Source organism: Macaca nemestrina, chromosome 13 (assembly GCF_043159975.1).
Source record: "Macaca nemestrina isolate mMacNem1 chromosome 13, mMacNem.hap1, whole genome shotgun sequence".
Lineage (NCBI taxonomy): Eukaryota > Metazoa > Chordata > Mammalia > Primates > Cercopithecidae > Macaca > Macaca nemestrina.
Window position 1 is genome coordinate 38,807,261 of NC_092137.1, and position 24,926 is coordinate 38,832,186.

The window sequence follows — 24,926 nt, forward strand, 5'->3', positions numbered from 1 at the left end:
CAATCTTCCCTCTCTGAGGTTGTAAAATCTTCCCTCTGGGCAGGGTAGATAACACTAATCAATTTGGAGACACATCTCTCTAAGTTGGACCCTCCCTTCCTCCCTCCCTCCCTCCCTTCCTCCCTTCCTTCCTTCTTCCCTCTCTCCCTCTCTCTGTCTCTCTTTCTCTCTTTTCAATGTCTTGCCCTGTCGCCCAGGCTGGAGTGCAGTGGTGTAATCTCAGCTTACTGCAACCTCTGCCTCCCAGGTTCAAGCGATTCTTTGTTCCTCGGCCTCCTGAGCAGCTGGGACTACAGGCACGCACCACCACACCCAGCTAATTTTTTGTATTTTTAGTAGAGATGGGGTTCCACCATGTTGGCCAGGCTGGTCTCCAACTCCTGACCTCAAGCAATCCACCGGCCTCGGCCTCCCAAAGTGCTGGGATTGCAGTCATAAGCCATCTCTCCCAGCCTAAAATTGGATTTTCTTTTTCCTTTTTTTTGAGATGGAGTCTCGCTGTGTCACCCGGACTGGAGTGCAGTAGTGCGATCTCAGCTCACTACAACCTCCACCTCCTGGGTTCAATTGATTCTCCTGCCTCAGCCTCCTGAGTAGCTGGGATTACAGGTGCATGTCACTATGCCTGGCTAATTTTTGTATTTTTAGCAGAGATGGGGTTTCATCATATTGGTCAGGCTGGTCTTGAACTCCTGATCTCGTGATCCTCCCACCTCAGCCTCCCAAAGTGCTGGGATTACAGGCGTGAGCCACTGTGCCCGGCCCAGATTTTCTATTAGAAAGATGGTTGTTCTGGAGTCTTTTTCATAATACTATTATTCTAAGCAGGAAAGTATATTTTATATAATGTCTCATGGTGTAGCTGCTCTATACTTCACTATTTTCCCCATATCCAATTTCTCAGCATCCTTTCTAATATACTAATTTAATCATATCATCATCCCATAAATCAACATTTCCTGATTCTCTGTAGCTTATTTACTGATTCTAATCCTTTCTAATATACTAATTGAATCATGCCACTCCATATATCAAAATTTCCCCATTGTCTATAGCCTGTGTACTCATTCACCAAATTAGTGAATGTTTGAAAGTAATTAGAATAGTGCCTGGCACAAGTTCTAACAAACAGAAGTTAGTTAAAGAAGTGACCGGGTGCTGTGTCTCACCCCTGTAATCCTAGTACTTTGGGAGGCCAAGGCGGGCAGATAGCTTGAGCCCAGCAGTTCAAGACCAGTGTAGCAACACAGTGAGAACCCATCTCTAGAAAAAATTACCCAGGCATGGTGGAGCGTTCCTATAGTCCCAACTACTTGGGAGGTCAAGGCAGGAGGATTACTTGATCCTGGGAGATCAAGGCTGCAATGAGTCGAGTGGTACCACTACACTCCAGCCTGCGTGACAGAGTAAGACTGTATAAAATAATAATAATAATAAATAAATAAAATAAGTCATTTTGGATTTGGCAGAGAAAGGTATGTGTGTGTTTGTGGGTTTGAGGGTGAGGCTGGCAAATCTTTGGAAGGAGATGGAGGAGAAGTAGAAAAGCAGAGAATGTGAAGGGAGGGACACCAAATGGAGTGAAAGGCTCTAGGGGGACCAACGGTAAGGGCTGACCTAGGAAAGGAGGTAGCCCCATTTGAACTCAGTGACAACCAGCTACAGGAGAGGGCCATTCTGAGAACTTGTGTTAGGAAGTGGGCTGGGCACCAGTCTCTTAGAAGTCAGTGATTTGCATCAGCAGTTCCTGAGAATTTTACTTACAAGGCTAAAGGGGCAAAAAGGTAGGGAAATTGCCCCAGTCTCATCACCTTAAAAAGTGTAACTGGGGCCGGTCGCCGTGGCTCAAGCCTGTAATCCCAGCACTTTGGGAGGCCGAGACGGGCGGATCACGAGGTCAGGAGATCGAGACCATCCTGGCTAGCACAGTGAAACCCCGTCTCTACTAAAAAATACAAAAAAATTAGCCGGGCGAGGTGGCGGGCGCCTGTAGTCCCAGCTACTCGGGAGGCTGAGGCAGGAGAATGGCGTGAACCTGGGAGGCGGAGCTTGCAGTGAGCTGAGATCCGGCCACTGTACTCCAGCCTGGGCGACAGAGCGAGACTCCGTCTCAAAAAAAAAAAAAAAAAAGAAAAGAAAATGAACAGTTTGTTGGCGGGGCACAGTGGCTCACGCCTGTAATCCCAGCACTTTGGGACGCCGAGGCAGGCGGATAACAAGCTCAAGAGATCGAGACAATCCTGGCCAACATGGTGAAATCCCGTGTCTACTAAAAAATACAAAAATTAGCTGGGCGTGGTGGCGGGCACCTGTAGTCCCAGCTACTCAGGAGACTGAGGCAGGAGAATTGCTTGAACCTGGGAGGTGGAGGTTGCAGTGAGCTGAGATCATGCCAATGCACTCCAGCCTGGCGATAGAGCGAGCCTCCGTCTGAAAAAAAGAAAAAAAAAAAGAAAATGAAGTTTGTCACATGTTGGTTGTAACTCTTTTGGACTGAATTTTTACGAGTTCAAGTGTTTTCCTTCACACTATGATAACAATTGGCACTTATATGAGCTCTTTGTAGATTTACAGAGGGCGTTAACCAGCAAAATCTAACAATCCACTAAAACTACAATTAATATAATCAGCCAATCATGTAATGAATAAAGGCTATGGGAAAGATTATTGAAATGATGACAATAACAAAATATACTTTGAAGATTACATGGAATTTAAATTTCAAGGAGTAAGGGAAAAGCTGATTAATTTTTGATGTTTTCTACACCTTTAATAGTCTTTTCATTCGGTTTTTGTAAATCTCCCTTGGTTTTTACATTTCCAGGAATTCAGCGTTTAGCACCTTGTACCATTTTTTAGTACTAAAAAAGATTCTGAATCATACCAGAAGCCAGTTAAGTGCGTGACCAGAAATCTGTAGCAGAAGCAAGTCTTTTGCACTTTTCCACTGGAGGGGTTTATAGAGAGTGATCTGCTAGATGAAATTCAACCCGGTTTGGTTCATTTCTTTCCAGCTTCTGCACCTTTAACAAGATTGTACTGAGTGCACATCCCAAAGGAGCAGGCATTTTAATTGCCCTATACAAGCCAAGCAAACAAGAAATACCTTGGCCGTGTCAGAGACGTTGGAACCAGAGTGACTCCATTTTGAGTGAGGGCTAGGGAAATGAGGCTGAGACTTGCTGGGCTGCATTCTCAGAAAGTTAGGCATTCCCAGCCTCTTGATGTTTATGGTTAAGGGAACATATTAATAACGTTTGCCGCCGGGCGCGGTGGCTCACACCTGTAACCCCAGCACTTTGGGAAGCTGAAGCGGGCGGATCACTTGAGGTTGGGAGTTTGAGACCAGTCTGGCCAACACTGCAAAACCCCGTCTCTACTAAAAATACAAAAATTAGCCAGATGTGGTGGCGCATGCCTGTAATCCTAGCCACTGGGGAGGCTAAGGCACGAGAATCGCTTGAACCCGGGAGGTGGAGGTTCTCAGTGAGCCCCGATCACACCATTGCACTCCACCTGGGTGACAGTGTGAGACTCTGTCTCAAAAAAAAAAAAAAAAAAAAAAGTTTACTAAACAGACCCAGACTTGGGAGGGTCCAGATATCCCAATATCTGGAGAACAAAGGCATTCCTAATTTTGCTTTAAAGATAATAATATTGATGCTTGCAAAATACAGTAATTAAGAAAATTAATCCTTTATCATAAACCCTTGAGGTAGAGCGCATCTCCTCATATATAGGACTATTGTATCTAGGGTGGACATGTTCCTCTTACTTTTGGGAACATCCTACTCTGTCTACGGAGCAGCTGTTCTTTCACCACTTTACTTTCTTAATAAACTTGCTTTTGCTTTGCACTGCGGACTCGCTCTGAATTCTTTCTTGCGCGAGATCCAACAACTCTCTCGGGGTCTGGATCAGGACCCCTTTCCTGTAGTAGCCCTATCGCTCTTCTCCACGGCACGTTCACCTCACATTCCTAGAGCTTTAGGATTTACCCTGAGGGTTCATGTGCTTTGATTCTAAGGCAAAAGTGCATTTCCAAGTCTACCATCATTGAGGACCTAGTACGAGCTTTTTCCTCTTTATTTTTATTTTTAATTTTTTTGAGACGAAGTTTCGCTCTTGTTGCCTAGGCTGGAGTGCAATGGTGCGGTTTCGGCTCACTGCAACCTCCGCCTCACGGGTTCAAGCGATTCTCCTGTCTCAGCCTCCTGAGTAGCTGGGATTACAGGCGCCCGCCACTAGGCCCGGCTAATTTTTTGTATTTTTAGTAGAGACGGGGTTTCACCATGTTGGCCAGGCTGGTCTCGAATTCCTTACCTGTCTCGAACTCCTGACCAGTCTCAAACTCCTGATCCGCCCGCCTTGGTGTCCCAACGTGCTGGGATTACAGGCGTGAGCCACCGCGCCCGGCCACTTTTTCCTCTTTAAAGAAAAAAAAGAGATTATTTGAAATGTCCGTCGTGGCAATGGAGAGGGATAGCCCTAGAGGACATGCGGGCTTATTATTATTATTAGAGAAGAACGTTAGCCCCTGTCCACCTCCTACACTGGAGGTCCCGCGACTCCCAGACCTCCAAGTAGGACTACAAAACAGAGGATTCTGGGGGAAGGAAGTGACGATCGGCGCAAAGCATGCTGGTCTCAGGCGGGCTCCTCTCAACGGTCCTTCCTCAAAGCGTGGTTGCTGAGTACCCAGTGTTGCAAGGAGTTTTTTAACCGGTATTTTTCTCGTTTGTCAGGTACTTAAACGTTAAGTACCACTTGGTTTTGAGTACAGCCTTAGGTGTCGTGTGGCTGCAGGACAGGACCAGAAATCTAAGCTCTAGAGCTCTGGCCGCTGCCCCCTCGTTTGTGCATCCTTCAAACAAATTTTAAGGACAGTTGTCATAAATCGGGGGTGCCTCTCGATGGCGGGATCCAGCGGAGACACAGAGCCAGAGAACGCGTGGGTGGATATCAGGAGAGTTCTCTGCTTCAGTTGAGTGGGACGAAGTCCTTTGGTCGATGGAAGGAAAAGCAGAGTTGAAGGGTTTGAGCATCATCTGCAGGCCAGAGTTAAAGCGATTTGGAATGTGGTTGTACACCGGAATAGATATGTGCTGGGTGAATTTCCTCAGACTGCACCCGCGGCAAATTGGTGTCCCCTCTGCTTTAGGCCGAATTGTACATATTAACTATTTTCCTGAGAAACAAAAATTCTCAAGCAGCCTTTACACGTGTTCTTTTCCCCAACTATAGTATGAGTTCCTATCAGTACATGCATTAATAATTAATTGTGTTAAGTAACTTATTACGAACTTGAGGCAAATCACAGATGTTCTCTGTCTCTAGGATAGGATGGAGATTAGGGATAAGACATTTGCTTAGGTGGAACATATATTAACCAGCACTGGTGGTTGTTTCAGACCTAGACAGGTGGCAATCATGAGTGAATGGATGAAGAAAGGCCCCTTAGAATGGCAAGATTACATTTACAAAGAGGTCCGAGTGACAGCCAGTGAGAAGAATGAGTATAAAGGATGGGTTTTAACTACAGACCCAGTCTCTGCCAAGTGAGTATGCATCCTACTTGCCTGAAATCTTGACACCCCTTTGTGCTACCTGTATGTTATAGACAAACAAAGCAGATAAATGAAAGGCTAATTATTAATACTTTCATCTAAGAATTTTTTGTTTGTTTGAGACAGGGTCTCACTGTCACCCAGGCTGGAATGCAGTGGCGAGATCTCGGCTTTCTGTAACCTCTGTCTCGCAGGTTCAAGCGATCGATTCTCCTGCCTCAGCCTCCCGAGTAGCTGGGACTACAGGCATTTGCCACCACGTCTAATTTTTGTATTTTTTGTAGAGACGGGGTTTTGCCGTGTTGCCCAGGTTGGTCTCAAACTCCTGAGCTCCAAGGATCTGCCCGCCTTAGCCTCCTAGAGTGCTGGCATTACAGACTGAGTCACTGTACCCAGCCTACATATGAGAACTTAACTGCCTTTGAATCTAAATGCTGTTCCGACTATAGATTACATTTTCAGACCAGGCAACTTCATAGAAATGGGGCATAGAAATTATTCTTACCGTATATATATATATACACACACACACACACATATACACACATATATATACACACACACATACACATATATATATGTGTGTGTGTGTGTATATATATATATGTATTTTTTTTTTTTTTGCAGGGGGGGATGAAGTCTCATTCTGTTGCCCAGGCTGGAGTGGTACAGTGGTGTGATCTTGGCTCACTGCAACTTCCACCTCCCAGGTTCAAGCGATTCTTGTGCCTCAGCCTCCCGAGTAGCTGGGGTTACACGCATGCGCCAACATGCCCCACTAATTTTTTGTATTTTTAGTAGAAATGGGGTTTTGCTATGTTGGCCAGGCTGGTCTTGAACTCCTGACCTCAGGTGATCTGCCCACCTTGGCCTCCCAAAGTGCTAGGATTATAGGCTTGAGCCACTGTCCCCAGCCTATAATTTTGTTTATATATACTTCACTATATCTCCTAAAAGATAAGGACTTTAAATAAATGTAACCACAAAAACTTTTTTTTTTTGAGATGGAGTCTCGCTGTGTTGCCCAGGCTGGAGTGCAGTGGCATGATCTCAGCTCACTGCAACCTCCACCTCCCCGGTTCAAGTGATTCTCCCGCCTCAGCCTCCTAAGTGGCGGGATTACAGGCACATATTTTTAGTACAGATGGGGTTTCACCATGGTAGCCAGGGTGGTCTCCATCTCCCGACCTTGCGATCCTTGTGATCCTGTGATCCGCCTGCCTGACCTCCCAACCAAAGTGTTGGGATTATAGGCGTGAGCCACCTCACCTGGCCTTTTTTTTTTTTTTTTTTTTTTTTTTTTTTTGGAGACAGAGCCTTTTTCTGTCACCCAGGCTGGAGTTTAATGGCTCCATCTCGGCTCACTGCAGTCTCTGCTTCCCGGATTCAAGTGATTCTCCTGCCTCAGCCTCCCGAGTAGCTGTGATTACAGACATGTGCCACCACACCCAACTAATTTTTGTATTTTTAGTAGAGATGGGGTTTCACCATGTTGGCCAAGCTGGTCTTGAACTCCTGACCTCAAGTGATTTGCCCGTCTTGTCCTCCCAAAGTGCTGGGATTACAGGTGTGAGCCACTGTGCCCAGCCTAGTTATTGTTTTTTTAACTCTAAAAGTTAAGTCTACCCTGCCTTCTTTTTTTTTTTTTTTTTCCCCCCCCGAGATGGAGTCCTGCTCTGTTGCCCAGGCTGAAGTGCAGTGTCGTGACCTCGGCTCATTATAACCTCCGCCTCCCAGGTTCAAGCAATTCTCTGCCTCAGCCTCCCAAGTAGCTGGGATTACAGGTGCCTGCCATCACGCCCGGCTAATATTCGTATTTTTAGTAGAGATTGGGTTTCACCATCTTGGCCAGAGACTGGTCTTGAACTCCTGACCTCATGATCCACCTGCTTCGGCCTCCCAAAGTGCTGGGATTACAGGTGTGAGCCACCACGCCTGGCTATCCTGCCTTCTTTTCTAATACACATTTAAGGCATTCATAACTCTTGTTTAGTCCTTTAATTGTATCCCACAATGATTGGCTGTAGGCTGGGCAAAAAGTTTACATATTTAGAATCCTTAGTGAATGTTTGTTGAATAAATGGAAGCATTCGTTGGTGACAGGATTAATTTCAAACAGAGTAGAGTGTCATCTATTATTTTAGTGACCTACTTGGGTTGATGATGCCTCTGAACTTACTTTTCCTCCAAAGTATCGTCCTTGTGAACTTCCTTGAAGATGGCAGCATGTCTGTGACCGGAATTATGGGACATGCAGTGCAGACTGTTGAAACTGTGAATGAAGGGGACCATAGAATGAGGGAGAAGCTGATGCATTTGTTCACGTCTGGAGACTGCAAAGCGTACAGCCCAGAGGATCTGGAAGAGAGAAAGAACAGCCTAAAGAAATGGCTTGAGAAGAACCACATCCCCATCACTGAACAGGGAGATTCTCCAAGGACTCTCTGTGTGGCTGGGGTCCTGACTATAGACCCACCATATGGTCCAGAAAATTGCAGCAGCTCTAATGAGATTATTCTGTCTCGTGTTCAGGATCTTATTGAAGGACATCTTACAGCTTCCTAATGAGAGGCCAGGAAGTGTGAACACACTGATAGAAAAAGACTATTTTTTATCCCTCATAAAATATTTTGAATGTTAAGTTCATCATCCGATTGTAGGACTTTAAAGGTACATGACTCTGTGTGTGTGTGTGTGTGTGTGTGTGTGTGTGTGTGTAATTCTTTGTTTTGGTAAAATCAAAGGAGCGGGTTATAAGTGCTAATTTCCTTGGGAAATTAATGAACTAGGGCAAGGATAGCATCCCATGCAATAAAATTAGCACAGGGACTTCAGAATTGTATGGGTCTTTTCTTTTTTCTTTTTTTTGAGATGGAGTTTCGCTCTGTCGCCAGGCTGGAGTGCAGTGGTGCGATCTCGGCTTACTGCAACCTCTGCCTCCCAGGTTCAAGCGATTCCCCTGCCTCAGCCTCTGAGTAGCTGGGATTACAGGCGCCCACAACCACACCCGGCTAATTTTTTGTATGTTAGTAGACATGGGGTTTCACCTGTATGGGTCTTTTCTTGTGATGGGGTTACACCCCATTTTTGTTAGGCAAGGAAAGCATTTGGAAAAAAATGTAACATGTTAGATTCAATATAAAATTATGGTAAGATCACGGTCTTGTTAAGTCTCCTCACTAACTATATGTGTCTGTTTTTAAAAGATTTGTCTTTTATTTTTTAATTTTTTATTTATTTTAGAATTTGTCTTTTATTTTGGTGTCATGATGAAATAGTTTTTGAATCAAGACTGCCCTTTTTTGGTTGAAACTTGAAAGTTTTGACTACTAATAAAATGTAAGCCTTAACTTTCAAAGCCTTATTTATTTATTTATTTATTTTGAGGTGGAGTCTTGCTCTGTCACCCAGGCTGAAGTGCAGTGGCGTGATCTCTACTCACTGCAGCCTCCATCTCCCGGGTTCATGTGATTCTCTTGCCTCGGCCTCCTGATTAGCTGGGATTACAGGCGCATGCCACCATGCCTGGCTAACTTTTTTGTGTTTTTAGTAGAGACAGGGTTTCACAATGTTGGTCAGGCTGGTTTTGAACTCCTGGCCTCAAGTGATCCACCCGCCTTGGCCTCCCAAAGTGCTAGGATTACAGGCCTGAGCCACCCCGCCCAGCTGACTTTCAAAGCCTTTAAAGTGACCATTACCTGATAATAGTTCTGAGAAAAAAGGTTAAAGTGACAAGATATTTTGCTGCTGAACTCAATCCAGTTATTTTGCCTACTAGATTCAACTCAGTCTTCAGACTTACAATGCTTTCTGCCTATAGTCTCCATTCTCTGGTTCAAGCTTTACTGAGGAAAGAGAATGCAGGAAGCATACTTTACCTACACTTAACCCTACCCCCTTGAAAGCCAGTGAGAGGCCAGGACTCTGTACGGAGGTTCTGGATTAGAAAGGTACCTGTTACAGGCCAGGTGCGGTGGCTCACGCCTGTAATCCCAGCACTTTGGGAGGCTGAGGCAGGTGGATCACCTGAAGTCGGGAGTTTGAGACCAGCCTGACCAGCATGGAGAAACTCTGTCTCTACTAAAAATACAAAATTAGCCGGGTGTGGTGACACATGCCTGTAATCCCAGCTATTCGGGAGGCTGAGGTAGGAGAATTGCTTGAACCCAGGAGGCAGAGGTTGTGGTTAGCTGAGATCACCTCATTGCACTCCAGCCTGGGCAACAAGAGTGAAACTTCATCTCAAAGGAAAAAAAGGCCGGGCGCGGTGGCTCACGCCTGTAATCCCAGCACTTTGGGAGGCCGAGGCGGGCGGATCACAAGGTCAGGAGATCGAGACCACGGTGAAACCCCGTCTCTACTAAAAATACAAAACCCCGTCTCTACTAAAAATACAAAAAATTAGCCGGGCGCGGTTGTGGGCGCCTGTAGTCCCAGCTACTCGGGAGGCTGAGGCAGGAGAATGGCGTGAACCCGGGAGGCGGAGCTTGCAGTGAGCCGAGATTGCGCCACTGCACTCCAGCCTGGGCAACAGAGCGAGACTCCGTCTCAAAAAAAAAAAAAAAAAAAAAAGGTACCTGTTATATAGGCTGGGTGCTGTGGCTCATGCCCGTAATCCTAGCACTCTGGGAGGCCGAGGGTGTGGATCTTGAGGTCAAGAGATAGAGACCATCCTGACCAACATGGTGAAACCCTGTCTCTACTAAAAACACAAAAATTAGCTGTTTGTGGTGTTGCGCACCTGTTAAGCCCAGCTACTCAGGAGGCTGAGGCAGGAGAATCACCTGAACCCAGGAGACAGAGGTTGCAGTGAGCCGAGCTCACAGCACTGCACTCCAGCCTGGGCAACACAGTGAGAGTCCATCTCAAAAGAAAAAAAAGAAAAGAAAAAAAAAAGAAAAAACGAAAGAAAAGTACCCGTTACTTTGGGAGTCTTTTCAGGTGCATGTCTAGAATGGCCCCAAAGTTTCCACATCAGATAAGAACTTTGAGCTCCTGACTCCCTAGGACAGGAGTCTGCAAACTGTGGGCTCTGGCCAAATTCTGCCTGCTGCCAATATTTGTTAATAAAAATTTATGGCCAGGCACGGTGGCTCACACCTGTAATCCCAGCACTTTGGGAGGCTGAGGCGGGCGGATCACGAGGTCAGAAGTTCAAGACCAGCCTAGCCAATATGGTGAAACCCCATCTCTACTAAAAATATAAAAAATTAGCCAGGTGTGGTGGCACGCACCTGTAGTCCCAGCTACTCAGGAGGCTGAGGCAGGAAAATCACTTGAACCCGGGAGGTGGAGGTTGCAGTGGGCCAAGATCATGCCACTGCATTTCAGCCTGGGCGACAGAGCGAGACTCCATCTCAAAAAAAAAAAAAAAAAATTATTGGAACACAGCATTACCTATTGAATTACAGTTTTCTGTTTTTTTGTGGAGTTTTTGTTTTGGTTTTTGAGACAGCGTTTCACTCTTGTTCCCCAGGCTGGAGTGCAATAGTACAGTCTTGGCTCGCCACAACCTCTGCCTCCGGGTTCAAGTGATTCAACTTTCTCAGCCTCCCGAGTAGCTGGGATTACAGGCATGTGCCACCGCGCCCCACTAATTTTGTATTTTTTTAGTAGAGACGGGGTTTCTCCATGGTGGTCAGGCTGGTCTCAAACTCCTGACCTCAGGTGATCCATCCGCCTCAGCCTCCCAAAGTGCTGGGATTACAGGTATGAGCCACCACGCCCCGCTGTTTTTTGTGTTTCTTTTTTTTTTTTGAGACAGTCTTGCTCTGTCATTCAGGCTGGAGTGCAGTGGCATGATCTCGGCTCACTGCAACCTCTGCCTCCTGAGTTCAAGCCATTCTCCTGCCTCAGCCTCCCCAGTAGCTGGGATTATCAGGCACTTATCACCATGCCCAGCTAATGTTTGTATTTTCTGTAGAGACGGGTTTCACCATGTTGACCAGGCTGGTCTCGAACTCCTGACCTCATGATCTGCCTGCCGTGGCCTCCCAAAGTGCTGGGATTACAGGCATGAGAGCCTCCGTGCCCAGCTTTTTTTTTTTTTTTTTTTTTTTCAAAGAGGGTCTTGATATGTTGCCCAGGCTTGTCTTCAACTCCTGGGCTCAAGTAATCCACCTTGGCCTCCCAAAGTGCTGGGATTATAGGTGTGAGCTACCACATCCAGCTGTAAGAAATATTTTAAAGGCCGGGCGCGGTGGCTCAAGCCTGTAATCCCAGCACTTTGGGAGGCTGAGACGGGCGGATCACAAGGTCAGGAGATCGAGACCAGCCTGGCTAATACGGTGAAACCCCGTCTCTACTAAAAAATACAAAAAACTAGCCGGGTGAGGTGGCGGGCGCCTGTAGTCCCAGCTACTCGGGAGGCTGAGGCAGGAGAATGGCGTAGACCCGGGAGGCGGAGCTTGCAGTGAGCTGAGATGCGGCCACTGCACTCCAGCCTGGGCGACAGAGTGAGACTCTGTCTCAAAAAAAAAAAAAAAAAGAAATATTTAAAAATATTTAGGCTTCAGGGCCTTTGAATACAGGCCCTGATAACATAGCTATTTGCCTGCATAGTTGTCTAATAACAAGATGGTATAGCCCAGTGCTTCTTGCACTTTAGCAAATATCAGAATCAGCAAATATTTAGGCTTCAGGGCCTTTGAATACAGTCTGATAACACAGCTATTTTCCTGCATAGTTGTCTAATAACAAGTTGGTATAGCGCAGTGCTTCCTGCACTTTGGTAAGCATCAGAATCAGCTGTAGGGCTTTTCAAAACAGATTGCTGGACCCTCCTCCCAATAGATTCTGATTCAGTAGTTCTAGTTGGGACCCAGGAATTTGCATTTCCAGCAAAGTCCCAGATAATGATGTTACCATTCCCAGACCACACTTGCAGAAGCAGTTCAGAAACTTTAGGGGAACAGAAAGTTCCTCCCTGGCAACTTCAAAGTTCCATGATCCTGAAAGCAAAATTTAGCACACATAGCCTTTCTCCTAGTCACTAAGACTCTCCTGTTCAAACCCTGGGATGTCTTCAGAAAGCAAATAGAAGGGGAATATGAACAGACTGAAGTCAGCATGGAAATGATTCTGATAAGATGAGGGAGGCCTTTGAAAAGGAAGAAGCCAGCCAGGCATAGTGGCTCACACCTGTAATCCCAGCACTTTGGGAGGCCAAGGCGGGCCGATCACTTGAGGCTAGGATTCGCGACCAGCCTGGGCAATATGGTGAAACCCTGTATCTACTAAAAAAATTGGCTGGGTGTGGTCGTATGCGTCTATAATCCCAGCTACTCATGAGGCTGAGGCACTCGCTTGAATCTGGGAGGCAGAGGTTGTAGTGAGCCGAGATTGTACGTACTCCAGCCTGGGCAACAGAACGAGACTCTGTCTCAAAAAAAAGAAACAAAAAACCATGTAGGAAATAATCCACAGCATCAGTTGGACTTGATCTTGGCTCAGGGACCAGGCCTGGTGCCTTGATATTGGTAGATTTATTTGCCATCAAACTAATGAGCTGGGGACATTGACTGTTTCCTGGCAACTGAGTCCCCTGATTGTGTAAACAATTTGCCTGCAAACAAAACCAGAGTGCTTGAAAGGGTAAGTGATCCTGATCTGCCATAGAAACCTTCATGCTTAGGGAGTTTCCCTAGCTAGTTCCTCAGCTAAGAGTCTCCCCAGGAGTTTCACTCACCTGTTTCCAGTTCCTCCTTTGGGCTGTCAGCACCTGTGATTCCAGATTCCCTAGAGGGAGATTCCTCCCCAAAGCTGGCTCCATTTACTGCCAGTTCTGGGTGGTAGCCAGGGCAGTCTTTGAACACATTATCAAGAATACTTTTTAAAATAAAAGGCTGTTTCAACTTCCACAGTGTATTTTTTTCTCCTTGGAAGCAAAGTTTCCAATCTTTGCACTGATTTCTCACCATCCCCTTTTCATCTGATTTCCTAAATCCACTTTTTTCTTCTAAAGATACTGAAGTTGATTTTTCCATGCACTTTTTTTTTAAGTGGCATTTAAAACATTCAATCAATTGTTTTAATTTGCTGAGAATTGATAAAAATTTCACTTTTTTTTTTTTTTTTTTAAGAGTCAATGTCTTGCTCTGTCACCCAGGCTGGAGTGCAGTGGCACGATCTTGGCTCACTGCGATCTCTGCCTTCCAGGTTCAAGTGATCCTCCTGCCTCAGCCTCCTGAGTACCTGGGAGTACAGGCCTGGACCACCATGCCCAGCTAATTTTTTGTGTTTTTAGTAGAGACGGGGTTTCACCAAGTTGGCTACGGTGGTCTAAAACTCCGGATCCACCCACCTCGGCCTCCCAAAGTTCTGGGGTTACAGGCGTGAGCCACCACACCCGGCCCCCATTAAGTGTTTTTTCAAGCAAAAATAAAATTATTCTAATACCCATACATGTTTTTCGCTTTAGCACATTACTTTATAATCCTTTAAAGACTTTTAGGTAATTGTAATCAATGTATATACTTTTTTCTTTGTTTCTGTAGTCTTTATTTTTTTGAGATCGAGTTTTGCTCTTGTTGCCCAGGCTGGAGTGCAATGGCGCGATCTCGGCTTACCACAACCTCCACCTCCCGGGTTCAAGTGATTCTCAAGCGATTCTCCTGCCTCAGCCTCCCGAGTAGTTGGGATTACAGGCATGCGCCACCACGCCCGGCTAAGTTTTGTACTTTTTTTTAGTACAGATGGGGTTTCTCTATGTAGGTCAGACTGGTCTTAAACTCTTCACTTCTGGTGATCCGACTGCCTCGACCTCCCAAAGTACTGGGATTACAGGCGTGAGCCACTGCACCCAGCCCATATATTTTTAAATAAAATTGTGATTACTTAGACTTTACTGACTTTTTTATTTTTAATTAATTAATTTTTGATACAGGGTCTGGCTCTGTCACAGGTGTTGGAGTTTAATGGCAAAATCATAGGTCACTGCCGCCTTGACCGCCTAGGTTCAAGCAATCCCGCCTCCAGGTGCAGTCCACCACGTGGGGCTAATTTTTTTTTTTTTTTTGTAGTAAAGAGGAGGTCTGGTTGTGCTGCCCACCCTGGGCTCAAATGACCCTCCCTCCTCAACCTCCCAAAGTGCTGGGATTATAGGCTTGAGGCACTAACCGCACCCAGCCTGTGTTTTTGGTGACAGCCATTCTAGTTAGGTTGTGAAGCAGTATCTCCTTGTGGTTTTGTTTTGCATTTCCCTAGTGACTAAGGATATTGAGCATCTTTTCATGCGCATGTTAAACTATTTGTTTATCTTCTTTGGTGAAACGTTTATTGAGATATTTTGCCCTTTAAAAAATTTTTTTGCAACTTCTTCCAGGAAGGCACTCATTTTTAAAATTGGGTATTTATTGGCCAGGCGCAGCGGCTCATGCCTGTAATCCCAGCACTTTGGGAGGCCGAGGTGGGCACATCACAAGGTCAAGAGATCGAGATCATCCTGGCCAACATGGTGAAACCACGTCTCTACTAAAAATACAAAAATTAGCTGGGCATGGTGGTGTGTGCCTGTAGTCCCAGCTACTCGGGAGGCTGAGGCAGGAGAATTGCCTGAACCCAGGAGGCGGAGGTTGCAGTGAGCCAAGATCATCATGCCTCTCCAAAAAGAAGATAAGTGATTTGCAAATATCGTCTCCCAGTCTCTCTCATTTATTTGTATGTTCTTAACAGTGCTTCTTGTTTTTGTTTTCTTTTTTTGGAGACAGGGTCTCACTCCATCACCTAGGCTAGAGTGGAGTGGCGCGATCCCAGCTCACTGCAACCTCTACCTCCCGGGCTCCCACCTCCGCCTCCAGAGTAGCTGGGACTACGGGTGCCACCAAGCCTGGCTAATTTTTACATTTTTCTTTCTTTAGAGACAGGGTCTCCCTATGTTGCCAGGGCTAGTACGGAACACCTGGGCTCAAGCAGTCCTCCCACTATAGTCTCTCTAGTAGCTGGGACCACAGGCACACCCACCACACCCAGTTAATTTAAAAAGTTTTTTGTTTTTTTTTTTTTATGTAGAGGAAGGGTCTTACTATGTTTCCCAGGCTTGTCTGGAACTTCTGAGCTCAGCCTCTCAAAGTGCTGGGATTACAGGTGTGAGCCACAGAGCCCCACCTGAGAAAGTCTTAAAAACCACAATTAAGAGACTTGGTTGAATCTCTTAGCTCCCTTTTAATTTCAATAGACCCTTCTCTTCAGACCCTTCTGGAGTCTAAATTATGGTCCAGATTGAATTATTCAGATAACTTGAACCTGGGAGGCGGAGGTTGCAGTGAGCCAGGATTACGCCACTGCACTCTAACTTGGATGACAGAATGAAACTCCGTCTCAAAAAAAAAAAAAATTCAAATAAACTTTATTTCTCTGTTCTCATGTATCCCTATTTATCTTTGTATTCTGAGTTGCTAATACGGTGACTGACACATAACACTTCTTTAAAATATGTTAAATTGCAATTTTAAGGCCAGGTGCAGTGACTCACACCTGTAATCCCAGCACTTTGGGACGCCAAGGCGGGTGGGTCACTTGAGGTTAGCAGTTCGGGCCAACATGGTGAAACCCCATCTCTACTAAAAAATACAAAATTAGCCGGGCATGGTGGCGCACACGTGTAATCCCAGCTACTCAGGAGGCTGAGGCATGAGAATCACTTGAACCCGGGGGGCAGAGGTTGCAATGAGCCAAGATTGTGCCGCAGCACTCCAGTCTGGGCGACAGAGCAAGACTCTGTAGAAAGAAAGAGAGAGAGGGAAGGAGGGAGGGAAAGAAATTATAAGCATAAACGTGGAGGGCATTTTTGCAACCCCAATATGGGTCTCAAACTAGCCAAGTAGCAAACGTTAGTTATAAACTGTACAATTGGCTTTTTTTTGTTTTGTTTTTTAGATGGAGTTTCACTCTTGTTGCCCAGGCTGGAGTGCAATGGCGTGATCTCAGCTCACCGCAACCTCCGCCTCCTGGGTTCAAGCGATTCTCCTGCCTCAGCCTCCTGAATAGCTGGGATTACAGGCATGCACCACCACGCCCAGCTAATTTTGTATTTTTAGTATACATGGGGTTTCTCCATGTTGGTCAGGCTGGTCTCACCTCAGGTGATCAGCCTGCCTTGGCCTCCAAAAGTGCTGGGATTATAGGCGTGAACCACCATGCCTGGTGGCTTTCTTGTTAACGAATCAGATTGCATGCTTCCGTTAATTCAGTCTTAGTCATGCTTACTGTAAAAAAGGATGGTATAAATATTTATGAGCTAGAAGTAATAGCTACAGCTGGAGTTTGAATGGGAAGGTGCACAGGTGAATTTCAGAGACAGAAGGGCAGCATTAAAGGAAATGTTCCTAATTACTAATTGTTTTGCTCTTGGTCTATAATCAGCGGATTAGTTTCTTTACCATATGGGATAGTCCCTTGGTGCCCATCCTATAGCATGGCTCCTGATTTGTAAAGACATCTCTCTTCTAAGGAGCATCGCATGTCTTTGCTGTTCTTCTGTCTGGTAATCTTACTAATAATCAAGTCCTAAAACAAATGGATTTTTCCAGTTCACACTATAGGAGAAGGGTTACTGGGCCTAGAAACTAAATTTTCTAATCAGGCCTCACTTTAAACATCGTACAGTCAGCCGGGCGTGGTGGCTCATGCCTGTAATCCCAGCACTTTGGGAGGCTGAGACGGGTGGATCACCTGAGGTCAGGAATTTGAGACCATCCTGATCAACATGGTAAAACCCCGTCTCTACTAAAAATACAAAAATTAGCCAAGTGGTGATTAGTGTGGTGGTGAGTGCCTGTAATCCCAGCTACTCAGGAGGCTGAGGCAGGAAAATTGATTGAACCCAGGAGGCAGAGGTTGCAGTGAGCTAAGATTATGCCATTGCACTCCAGCCTGGGCAACACAGTGAGACTCTTTCTCAAAGAAAACTAACAAACAAAAAACCCATTCTATAGTCATAGCCCTCTAGAGTCATATACTTTAAAACAAAACAGGCCAGGCGCGGTGGCTCACGCCTGTAATCTCAGCACTTTGGGAGGCCAGGCAGGCGGATCACGAGATCAGGAGATCGAGACCATCCTGGCCAACATGGTGAAACCCCGCCTCTCCTAAAAATACAAAAAAAATTAGCCGGGGGTGGTGGTGGGCACCTGTAGTCCCAGCTACTCAGGAGGCCGAGGCAAGGTAATCACTTTAATCTGGGAGGCGGAGGTTGCAGTGAGCCAAGATAGTGCCACTGCACTCCAGCCTGGGCAACAGAGTGAGACTCCGTCTCAAAAAAAAAAAGAAAAGGCATATTGGCCAAAGTCGACTAGGTTGGACTTTGTTCAAAGATAAGGTAACAGTGTGTGTGTGTGTGTGTGTGTGCATGCGTGTGTTTTAAACATTTTAATGTGGGCCTAAGTGTGACAACTTGAATTTTGTAGTGCAGAGGTTTAGCAGTAGTAGCATTCACATACAAGTCATGTCTTCACATTTTCAACATAAGTGATTCTGGCCAGGCGCAGTGGCTCACACCTGTAATCCCAGCACTTTGGGAGGCCGAGGTAGGCAGATCACCTGAGGTCAGGAGTTTGAGACCAGCCTGGCCAACATGGTAAAACTCTCTCTCTACTAAAAATATAAAAATTAGTCAGGCATGCTGGCAGGTGCCTGTAGTCCCAGCTACTCGGGAGTCTGAGGCAAAAGAATTGTTTAAATCCGAGAGGCAGAGGTTGCAGTGAGCTGAGGTCACTCCATTGCACTCCAACCTGGGTGACAAGGGCGAGACTCCATCTCAAAAACAAAAACAAAACAAAAGTGATTTTTTTTGTAAAAAGCCAAAACAAAATTTAATGATAGAACATGTTTTTAAAGTAAATGTATCCCTATTCATCTGCGCCAGGCTTTTCTCATTTGTACATACAATTTCTTCAAATACTTAAGTACTCAGAATTCTTCATAACAACACAATGTACACACAAGCTCTTATTCACACAGTACATGTTTATTAGAGTTGATTTGGCAGAGATTTTCACTGTATTTTTATTTTAGTTTTTTTGAGACAGAATCTTGCTCTATTGCCCAGGCTGAAGTACAGTGGCATGATCTCTGCTCACTGCAACCTCTGCCTCCTGGGGGTTCAAGCGATTCTCCTGCCCCAGCCTCCTGAGTAGCTGGGATTACAGGTGTGTGCCACCACACCTGGCTAATTTTTTTTTTGTATTTTTAGTGGAGACGGAGTTTCACCATGTTGGCCAGGCTGGTCTCGAGCTCCTGACCTCAGGTGATGCACCTGCCTCAGCCTCCTAAACTGCTGGGTAATTACAGGTGTGAGCCACTGAACCCAGCTGAGATTTTCACTTTCTGTAGTCCAAAATATATTTTCATTTTCAGAGATGTCTGTGGACATAATTTACACCTAATAGCTATTAGACTTTGTTAGTGATTACTTATCTCATTTTGTTTAAAGCAGGGTTTTCTTCACCTTGGTTATATTGACATTTTGGACTGAGTAATTTTTTCTTTGGGTATCCTGTGCCTTGTGGGATATTTAGCAGCATCCCTGGCCTCTAAGCACTAGATGCCAGTAGCACCTCCCACCCCACAAGTGTGAAAACCAACAATGTCTTTGGACATTGCCAAATGTTTCCTGCCCCCTCAAAACTGCCGCCATTTGAGAACCATTTGTTTAAAACAAATAAAAACTACATTGAGCCGGGTACAGAGGCTCAAGCCTGTAATCCCAGTACTTTGGGAGGCAGAGGTGGGTGGATTGCTTGAGCCCAGGAGTTGGAGACTAGTCTAGGCAATAGCAAAACCCCATCTCTACTAAAAGTAAAAAAAAAAAAAATTAGCCCGGCATGGTGGCACATGCCTGTAATCCCACCTACTTGGGAGGCTGAAGTGGGAGGATCACTTGAGCCTGAGAGGCAGAGATCGCACTACTGCACTCCAGCCTGGCCTACAGAGCAAGACCCTGTCTCAAAAAACAGAAAAATAAAAGAACGCCTACATTGTCTCCTGGGTGAGGAAACTTCTTTATACTTTTTGTATAGGATAGGGCCCCGTATTTGTTAATCTCTATGGACAAATAAAGTCTTATTTGAAAGGTTAACAGGCATTGTTGTTAAAATACATTTCAAACTCAAGGATGGACCAGCCTCGGCAACATGGTGAAACCCCAACTCTATAGAAAGTACAAAAAATTAGCTGGGTTCCAGCTATTCCGGAGGCTGAGGCAGGAGGATCCCCTGGGCCCAGGGAGGTTGAGGCTGCAGTGAGCGGTGATCACACCACTGCACTCCAGTGGCATCGGAGTGAGACCCTGTCTCAAAAAAAAAAAAAAAAAAAGAGAAACCAAAGGATGGAATGAAGCAACGCTTGCTCAAAGTGGAATCTCAGGACATAAAGGAAACTTCTTGGCTGCTATCCTGTCTTTTATTATTGTTTTCTTTTTGTCCACCAGGAGGTTCATGTCTTTTATTACTATAGAAGAAAATCAGACATGGATAATCTCTATAGTATAAATTCATTCAACATAGAAGAAAAATAATTCCTTCAGGCCATTTTCAGTAAAACCTAGGATGGGGAGGTAGCAGTAACTGCATTTTCTGTATGAAGGAATAATTTAAAACACCTCACTGATGTGCTCTTTCTGAGAATGTTTATTAAATAATAATATATCATTATTATTATTTGAGACAGAGTCTTGCTCTGTTGTCCAGGCTGGACTGCAGTGGTGCGATCTCGGCTCACTGCAACCCCTGCCTCCTGGGTTCAAGTGATTCTCCTGCCTCAGCCTCCCGAGTAACTGGGACAACAGGTGTGCACCACCACGCCTGGCTAATTAAAAAAAAAAAAAAATATATATATATATTTATATATATATATATAAATATATATATATATATATATATATTTTTTTTTTTTTTTTTTTTGAGACGGAGTCTCGCTCTGTCGCCCAGGCTGGAGTGCAGTGGCCGGATCTCAGCTCACTGCAAGCTCCGCCTCCCAGGTTTACGCCATTCTCCTGCCTCAGCCTCCCGAGCAGCTGGGACTACAGGCACCCGCCACCTCGTCCAGCTAGTTTTTTGTATTTTTTAGTAGAGACAGGGTTTCACCATGTTAGCCAGGATGGTCTCGATCTCCTGACCTTGTGATCCACCCGTCTCGGCCTCCCAAAGTGCTGGGATTACAGGCTTGAGCCACCGTGCCCGGCCTAAAATATTTTTGGTAGAGACGGGGTTTCACCATATTGGCTAGGCTGGTCTCGAACTCCTGACCGCGTGATCCGCCTACCTCAGCCTTCCAAAATGTTGGGATTACAAGCATGAGCCACCGTGCCCAGCCCAATTATATATTATTATACCTGATTTCTCAATATTGTGTTTGTAGCATATCAGGGATCATTCTAAACGCTGATTTTCATTGCTGGTAGTTATGAGATTGGGCTGAATTTCTAAGACCACCCCTTAGAAGTTGGCTTTCCGAACAAGTGCCTCAAAATGGTTTTTGTTGCCATTTCTCTCCTAAAAAATTCAAAGAGGTGAAAAAATCTAGGTGACTAGATTCTAAGCTATCTCTTATCATAGCTCTCTCAGTTGGGGCCCTGTGTCCTGGTTTATTTAGTCAATTAGCCAGGCATGAACTGACTCAGGAGCAGCTCCGGGGCTAGCCTAGATGGGGCAAAGAGGCTGAACTATCTGGGGGAACAGGTTGTTCATGTCTGGGTTGCTGCCCTGTATCTTTTTTGTTTGTTTGGTTTTTTGAGATGGGATCTTGCTCTGTCACCCAGGCTAGAGTGCTGTGGCACAATCCCAGCTCACTGCAGCCTCAACCTCCTAGGCTCCAGGTGATCCTCCTGCCTCAGCCTCCCCAAGTAGCTGGGACTACAGGCACACAGCACCATGCCTAGGTAATTTTTTTTTTTTTTTGTATTTTTTGTAGAGACAGGGGCTTCCTATGTTGTCCAGGCTGGCCTTGAGCTTTTGGGCTCAAGCAATCCTCCCGCCTCAGCCTCCCAAAGTGCTGGGATCATAGGCACACACCACCATGCCTGGCTAATTTTTTTTTTTTTGGTATTTTTTGTAGAGACGGGGCTTCCTATGTTGTCCAGGCTGGTCTCAAACTTTTGGGCTCAAGCAATCCTCCCGCCTCAGCCTCCCCAAGTGCTGGGATTACAGGCGTGAGCCACTGTGCCTGGCTGTCTTGTATTTTTTATGAAACATTGATTCCTCTAATTCCTGAGGGTTCATGAATGACAGGGCATGTGTGATTCTCCAAAAGAACTCCCTTTTTCTGCTCTTTGATAAAACAAATGATTAAAACTTATAAGACTTGAAAGCCCCTTAAGTATAAGTGATTGGCTACAAATTCCATCTAAGACCAATCTCTTTGATAAATAATTTTAGAGGTGAGAACTTAGAAACAGCAGAAAGTCTCTCCATGTTAACAATTCATTGCGGTTAGCTGTTCACCCAGTCATTCCATCGCTTTACATTTATGGGACCAAAAGACACAGAAGAAGCCTATCACTCTGGAACAGTCTGAAACTATTGCTCTGACGACAAACTGAATGAGTTGTTTCTATATTGTTTCCATTTAGGGCACCTCTGTACTGTGATCACGCAAGTATTGACTGACACAGATTCGTGACCAAGATCTAACTTCTGAAAACAACAACTAGCCTTGTATTTATTAACTAGTTGAGTATTTTAAGCAAACTTTACCCCTGTATGTGGGGGAAAATAAGCTGGAGGAATTATGCTTAATTCCCGTGTGACTTAGGAGGAAAAAGCCAGCCTCTGCCTAGGCTTGTTGAAGCATAATGCAGTGTGAGCATATTCTGTTGCCTCCAGGAATCCATTATTTATGTGGCAACTGAGTGACATCCACGAGACAACCTCAATAGTGTGACACCCCGAGTTCACCCGCTGTGGGCCTTGCAATCGAGAAAACACAACACAGACTGGAGTCCCCAAAGAGCCAGCCTGGGCTGCACCTGAAAAACCACATCCTCAGTCTTAATGCCTTACATTTGCTGTATTTTAATTTTACAAAGTGCTTTCACAAGATCTTTTTTTCCTGAGATGAAGTCTTGCTGTGTCACCTAGGCTGGAGTGCAGTGGCGCAATCTTGGCTCACTGCAACCTCCACCTCCTGGGTTCAAGTGATTCTCCCGCCTCAGCCTCTGGAGTAGCTGGGACTACAAGCACGCGCCACCACGCCCAGCTAATTTTTGTATTTTTAGTAGAGACGGGCTTTCACAATGTTGGCCAGGCTGGTCTTGAACTCCTGACCTCAGGTGATCTGCCCTCCTCGACCTCCCAAAGTGCTGGGATTACAGGAGTGAGGCACTGTGTCCGGCCCATAAGATCTTATTTTATGTTAACCTCTTAGGAACATGTTCAAACCATTGCCCATATATTACCATATGCCTACAGATCCACATGCTAGGCTTAGAGTTTTATCTAAATTAAGCTGCTCAGATAATATTAAATAGGAGAATAAAGATCAAAGTTCATTACTTGCCAGGGAGTTTGAGTTGTTAATAATCTGATATGGAATTTGAGGAGGAAGAAGACAAAGCTCATGCTTTGTCAGTCTATGACCCCTTCGATCAGAATGCTTGGCTCATCTCATTTTCTAAGATCTTCCCAATTAGTCATAGTACAAAATAGAAGAGCAGATTCGTTTCACAGCAAGTATTTTATTAATGTTGTTACCTTGCTAGATTCCAATAGAAGTAAAACAAATATTTGATTTTGATTTTTTTTGAGACGGAGTCTCGCCCTGTTGCCCAGGCTGGAGTGCAATGGCGCCATCTCAGCTCATTACAACCCCCACATCCCAGATTCAAGTGATTCTCCTGCCTCAGCCTCCCAAGTAGCTGGGACTACAGGTGCACGCCACCACGACTGGCAAATTTTTGTATCTTTAGTAGAGACGGGGTTTCACCATGTTGGCCAGACTGGTCTTGAACTCCTGACCTCAGGCAATCCACCTACCTTGGCCTCCCAAAGTGTTGGGATTACAGGCATGAGCCATCATGCCCAGCCAGTAAAACAAATATTTAAAAAACTATTTACCAGGCTCTCCATAAATTACATTAAATGCTGACCATCTTGTTGAGGGTTAGAAATCCTTGAAACACGGCCGGGTGCAGTGGCTCACACCTGTAATCTCAGCACTTTGGGAGGCCGAGGCAGGTGGATCACAAGGTCAGGAGTTCAAGACCAGCCTGGCCAAGATGGTGAAACCCTTTCTCTACTAAAAATACAAAAAAATTAACCAGGCGCGGTGGCAGGTGCCTGTAATCCCAGCTACTCAGGAGGCTGAGACAGAAGAATCACTTGAACCTGGGGGCGGGGGTTGCAGTGAGCCAAGATTGCGCCACTGCACTCCAGCATGGGTAACACAGCGAGACTCCGTCTCAGGAAAAAAAAAAAAAATCCTTGAAACACTATACTGCATTCTGATCTTTCTTTCTTTCTTTTTTTTAAGATGGAGTTTCACTCTTATTGCCCAGGATGGAGTGCAATGGTGCGATCTTGGCTCATTGCAACCTCCACTTCCTGGGTTCAAGCAATTCTCCTGCCTCAGCCTTCCAAATAGCTGGGATCACAGCATGCGCTACCATGCCCGACTAATTTTGTAGTTTTAGTAGAGACGGGGTTTTACCATGTTGGTTAGGCTGGTCTCGAACTCCTGACCTCAAGTGGTTTACCCACCTTGGCCTCCCAACATGCTGGGATTACAGGCGTGAGCCACCGTGCCTGGCCTGCATTCTGATCTTTCATCATAAAGAAGTAATTTTATTTAATTTCTTATGTCATTATTTTAATGATGAGCTTAAGAAGTTTGGTCTTTGGGGCGAGGATATTCTTACTCAATGCGTTATGTCAAAGCTTTCCAACCTTTTTCACATTCTGGCACATCTATACCATGACAGTATTCATGCATCTACATGTGGTTGGAAGTGACCATCCAAGAGCTGGCTTTCCTGAGAAAATCAGTTTCACTGGGTGGAAAGTTTTGCTGTTAATTATCTCCCAGCTGAGTGCTCTGGGGCAAACTTGTGTTAAACACTGCAGGTCCACTTGGGCAGATGGCTCTAACTAGGGCGGCATGAGCACCACTGTAGCACCAAGAGTGAAAACTGATGGTTTTTTTCGTTTTTGTTTTTTGAGATGGAGTTTCGCTCTTGTTGCCCAGGCTGTAATGGTGCAATCTTGGCTCACCACAACCTCTGCCTCCCGGGTTCAAGCAATTCTCTTGCCTCAGCCTCCTGAGTAGCTGGGATTACAGGCATGCGCCACCATACCCGGCTAATTTTGTACTTTTAGTATACATGGGGTTTCTCCACGTTGGTCAGGTTGGTCTCAAACTCCCAACCCAACC

General features: G+C 45.4%; 1 protein-coding gene across 3 annotated transcripts; it reads left to right on the plus strand.

Annotated features, from left to right (window-relative positions):
• The first annotated feature begins 4,626 nt into the window (after nucleotides 1–4,626).
• LOC105464875 (gem nuclear organelle associated protein 6) lies at nucleotides 4,627–15,924 on the plus strand. 3 transcript variants are annotated; one of them, XR_011611624.1, is made up of 4 exons: nucleotides 4,627–4,745; nucleotides 5,412–5,558; nucleotides 7,760–8,237; nucleotides 14,929–15,924. XR_011611624.1 is itself a non-coding variant. In XM_011712983.2 (3 exons), exons 2-3 carry the CDS (start codon nucleotides 5,431–5,433, stop codon nucleotides 8,130–8,132), a joined length of 501 nt encoding a protein of 166 aa, XP_011711285.1. In that variant the 5' UTR covers nucleotides 4,627–4,745; nucleotides 5,412–5,430; the 3' UTR covers nucleotides 8,133–8,725. The 3 variants fall into 3 exon arrangements, 2 of the variants coding, with proteins under 2 accessions (XP_011711285.1, XP_011711286.1); XM_011712983.2 differs by lacking the exon at nucleotides 14,929–15,924 and having other exon boundaries at nucleotides 7,760–8,725; XM_011712984.2 differs by lacking the exon at nucleotides 14,929–15,924 and having other exon boundaries at nucleotides 4,637–4,725; nucleotides 7,760–8,725.
• The last annotated feature ends 9,002 nt before the right edge of the window (nucleotides 15,925–24,926 follow it).

What these genes read in the sequence shown, in the direction of transcription:
- LOC105464875 (XM_011712983.2), top strand. Translation starts at nt 5,431, where the DNA reads ATGAGTGAATGGATGAAGAAAGGCCCCTTAGAATGGCAAGATTACATT. An exon ending in ACAGACCCAGTCTCTGCCAA is followed by an intron (nt 5,559 to 7,759) that starts GTGAGTATGCAT and finishes TTTCCTCCAAAG; the next exon opens with TATCGTCCTTGTGAACTTCC.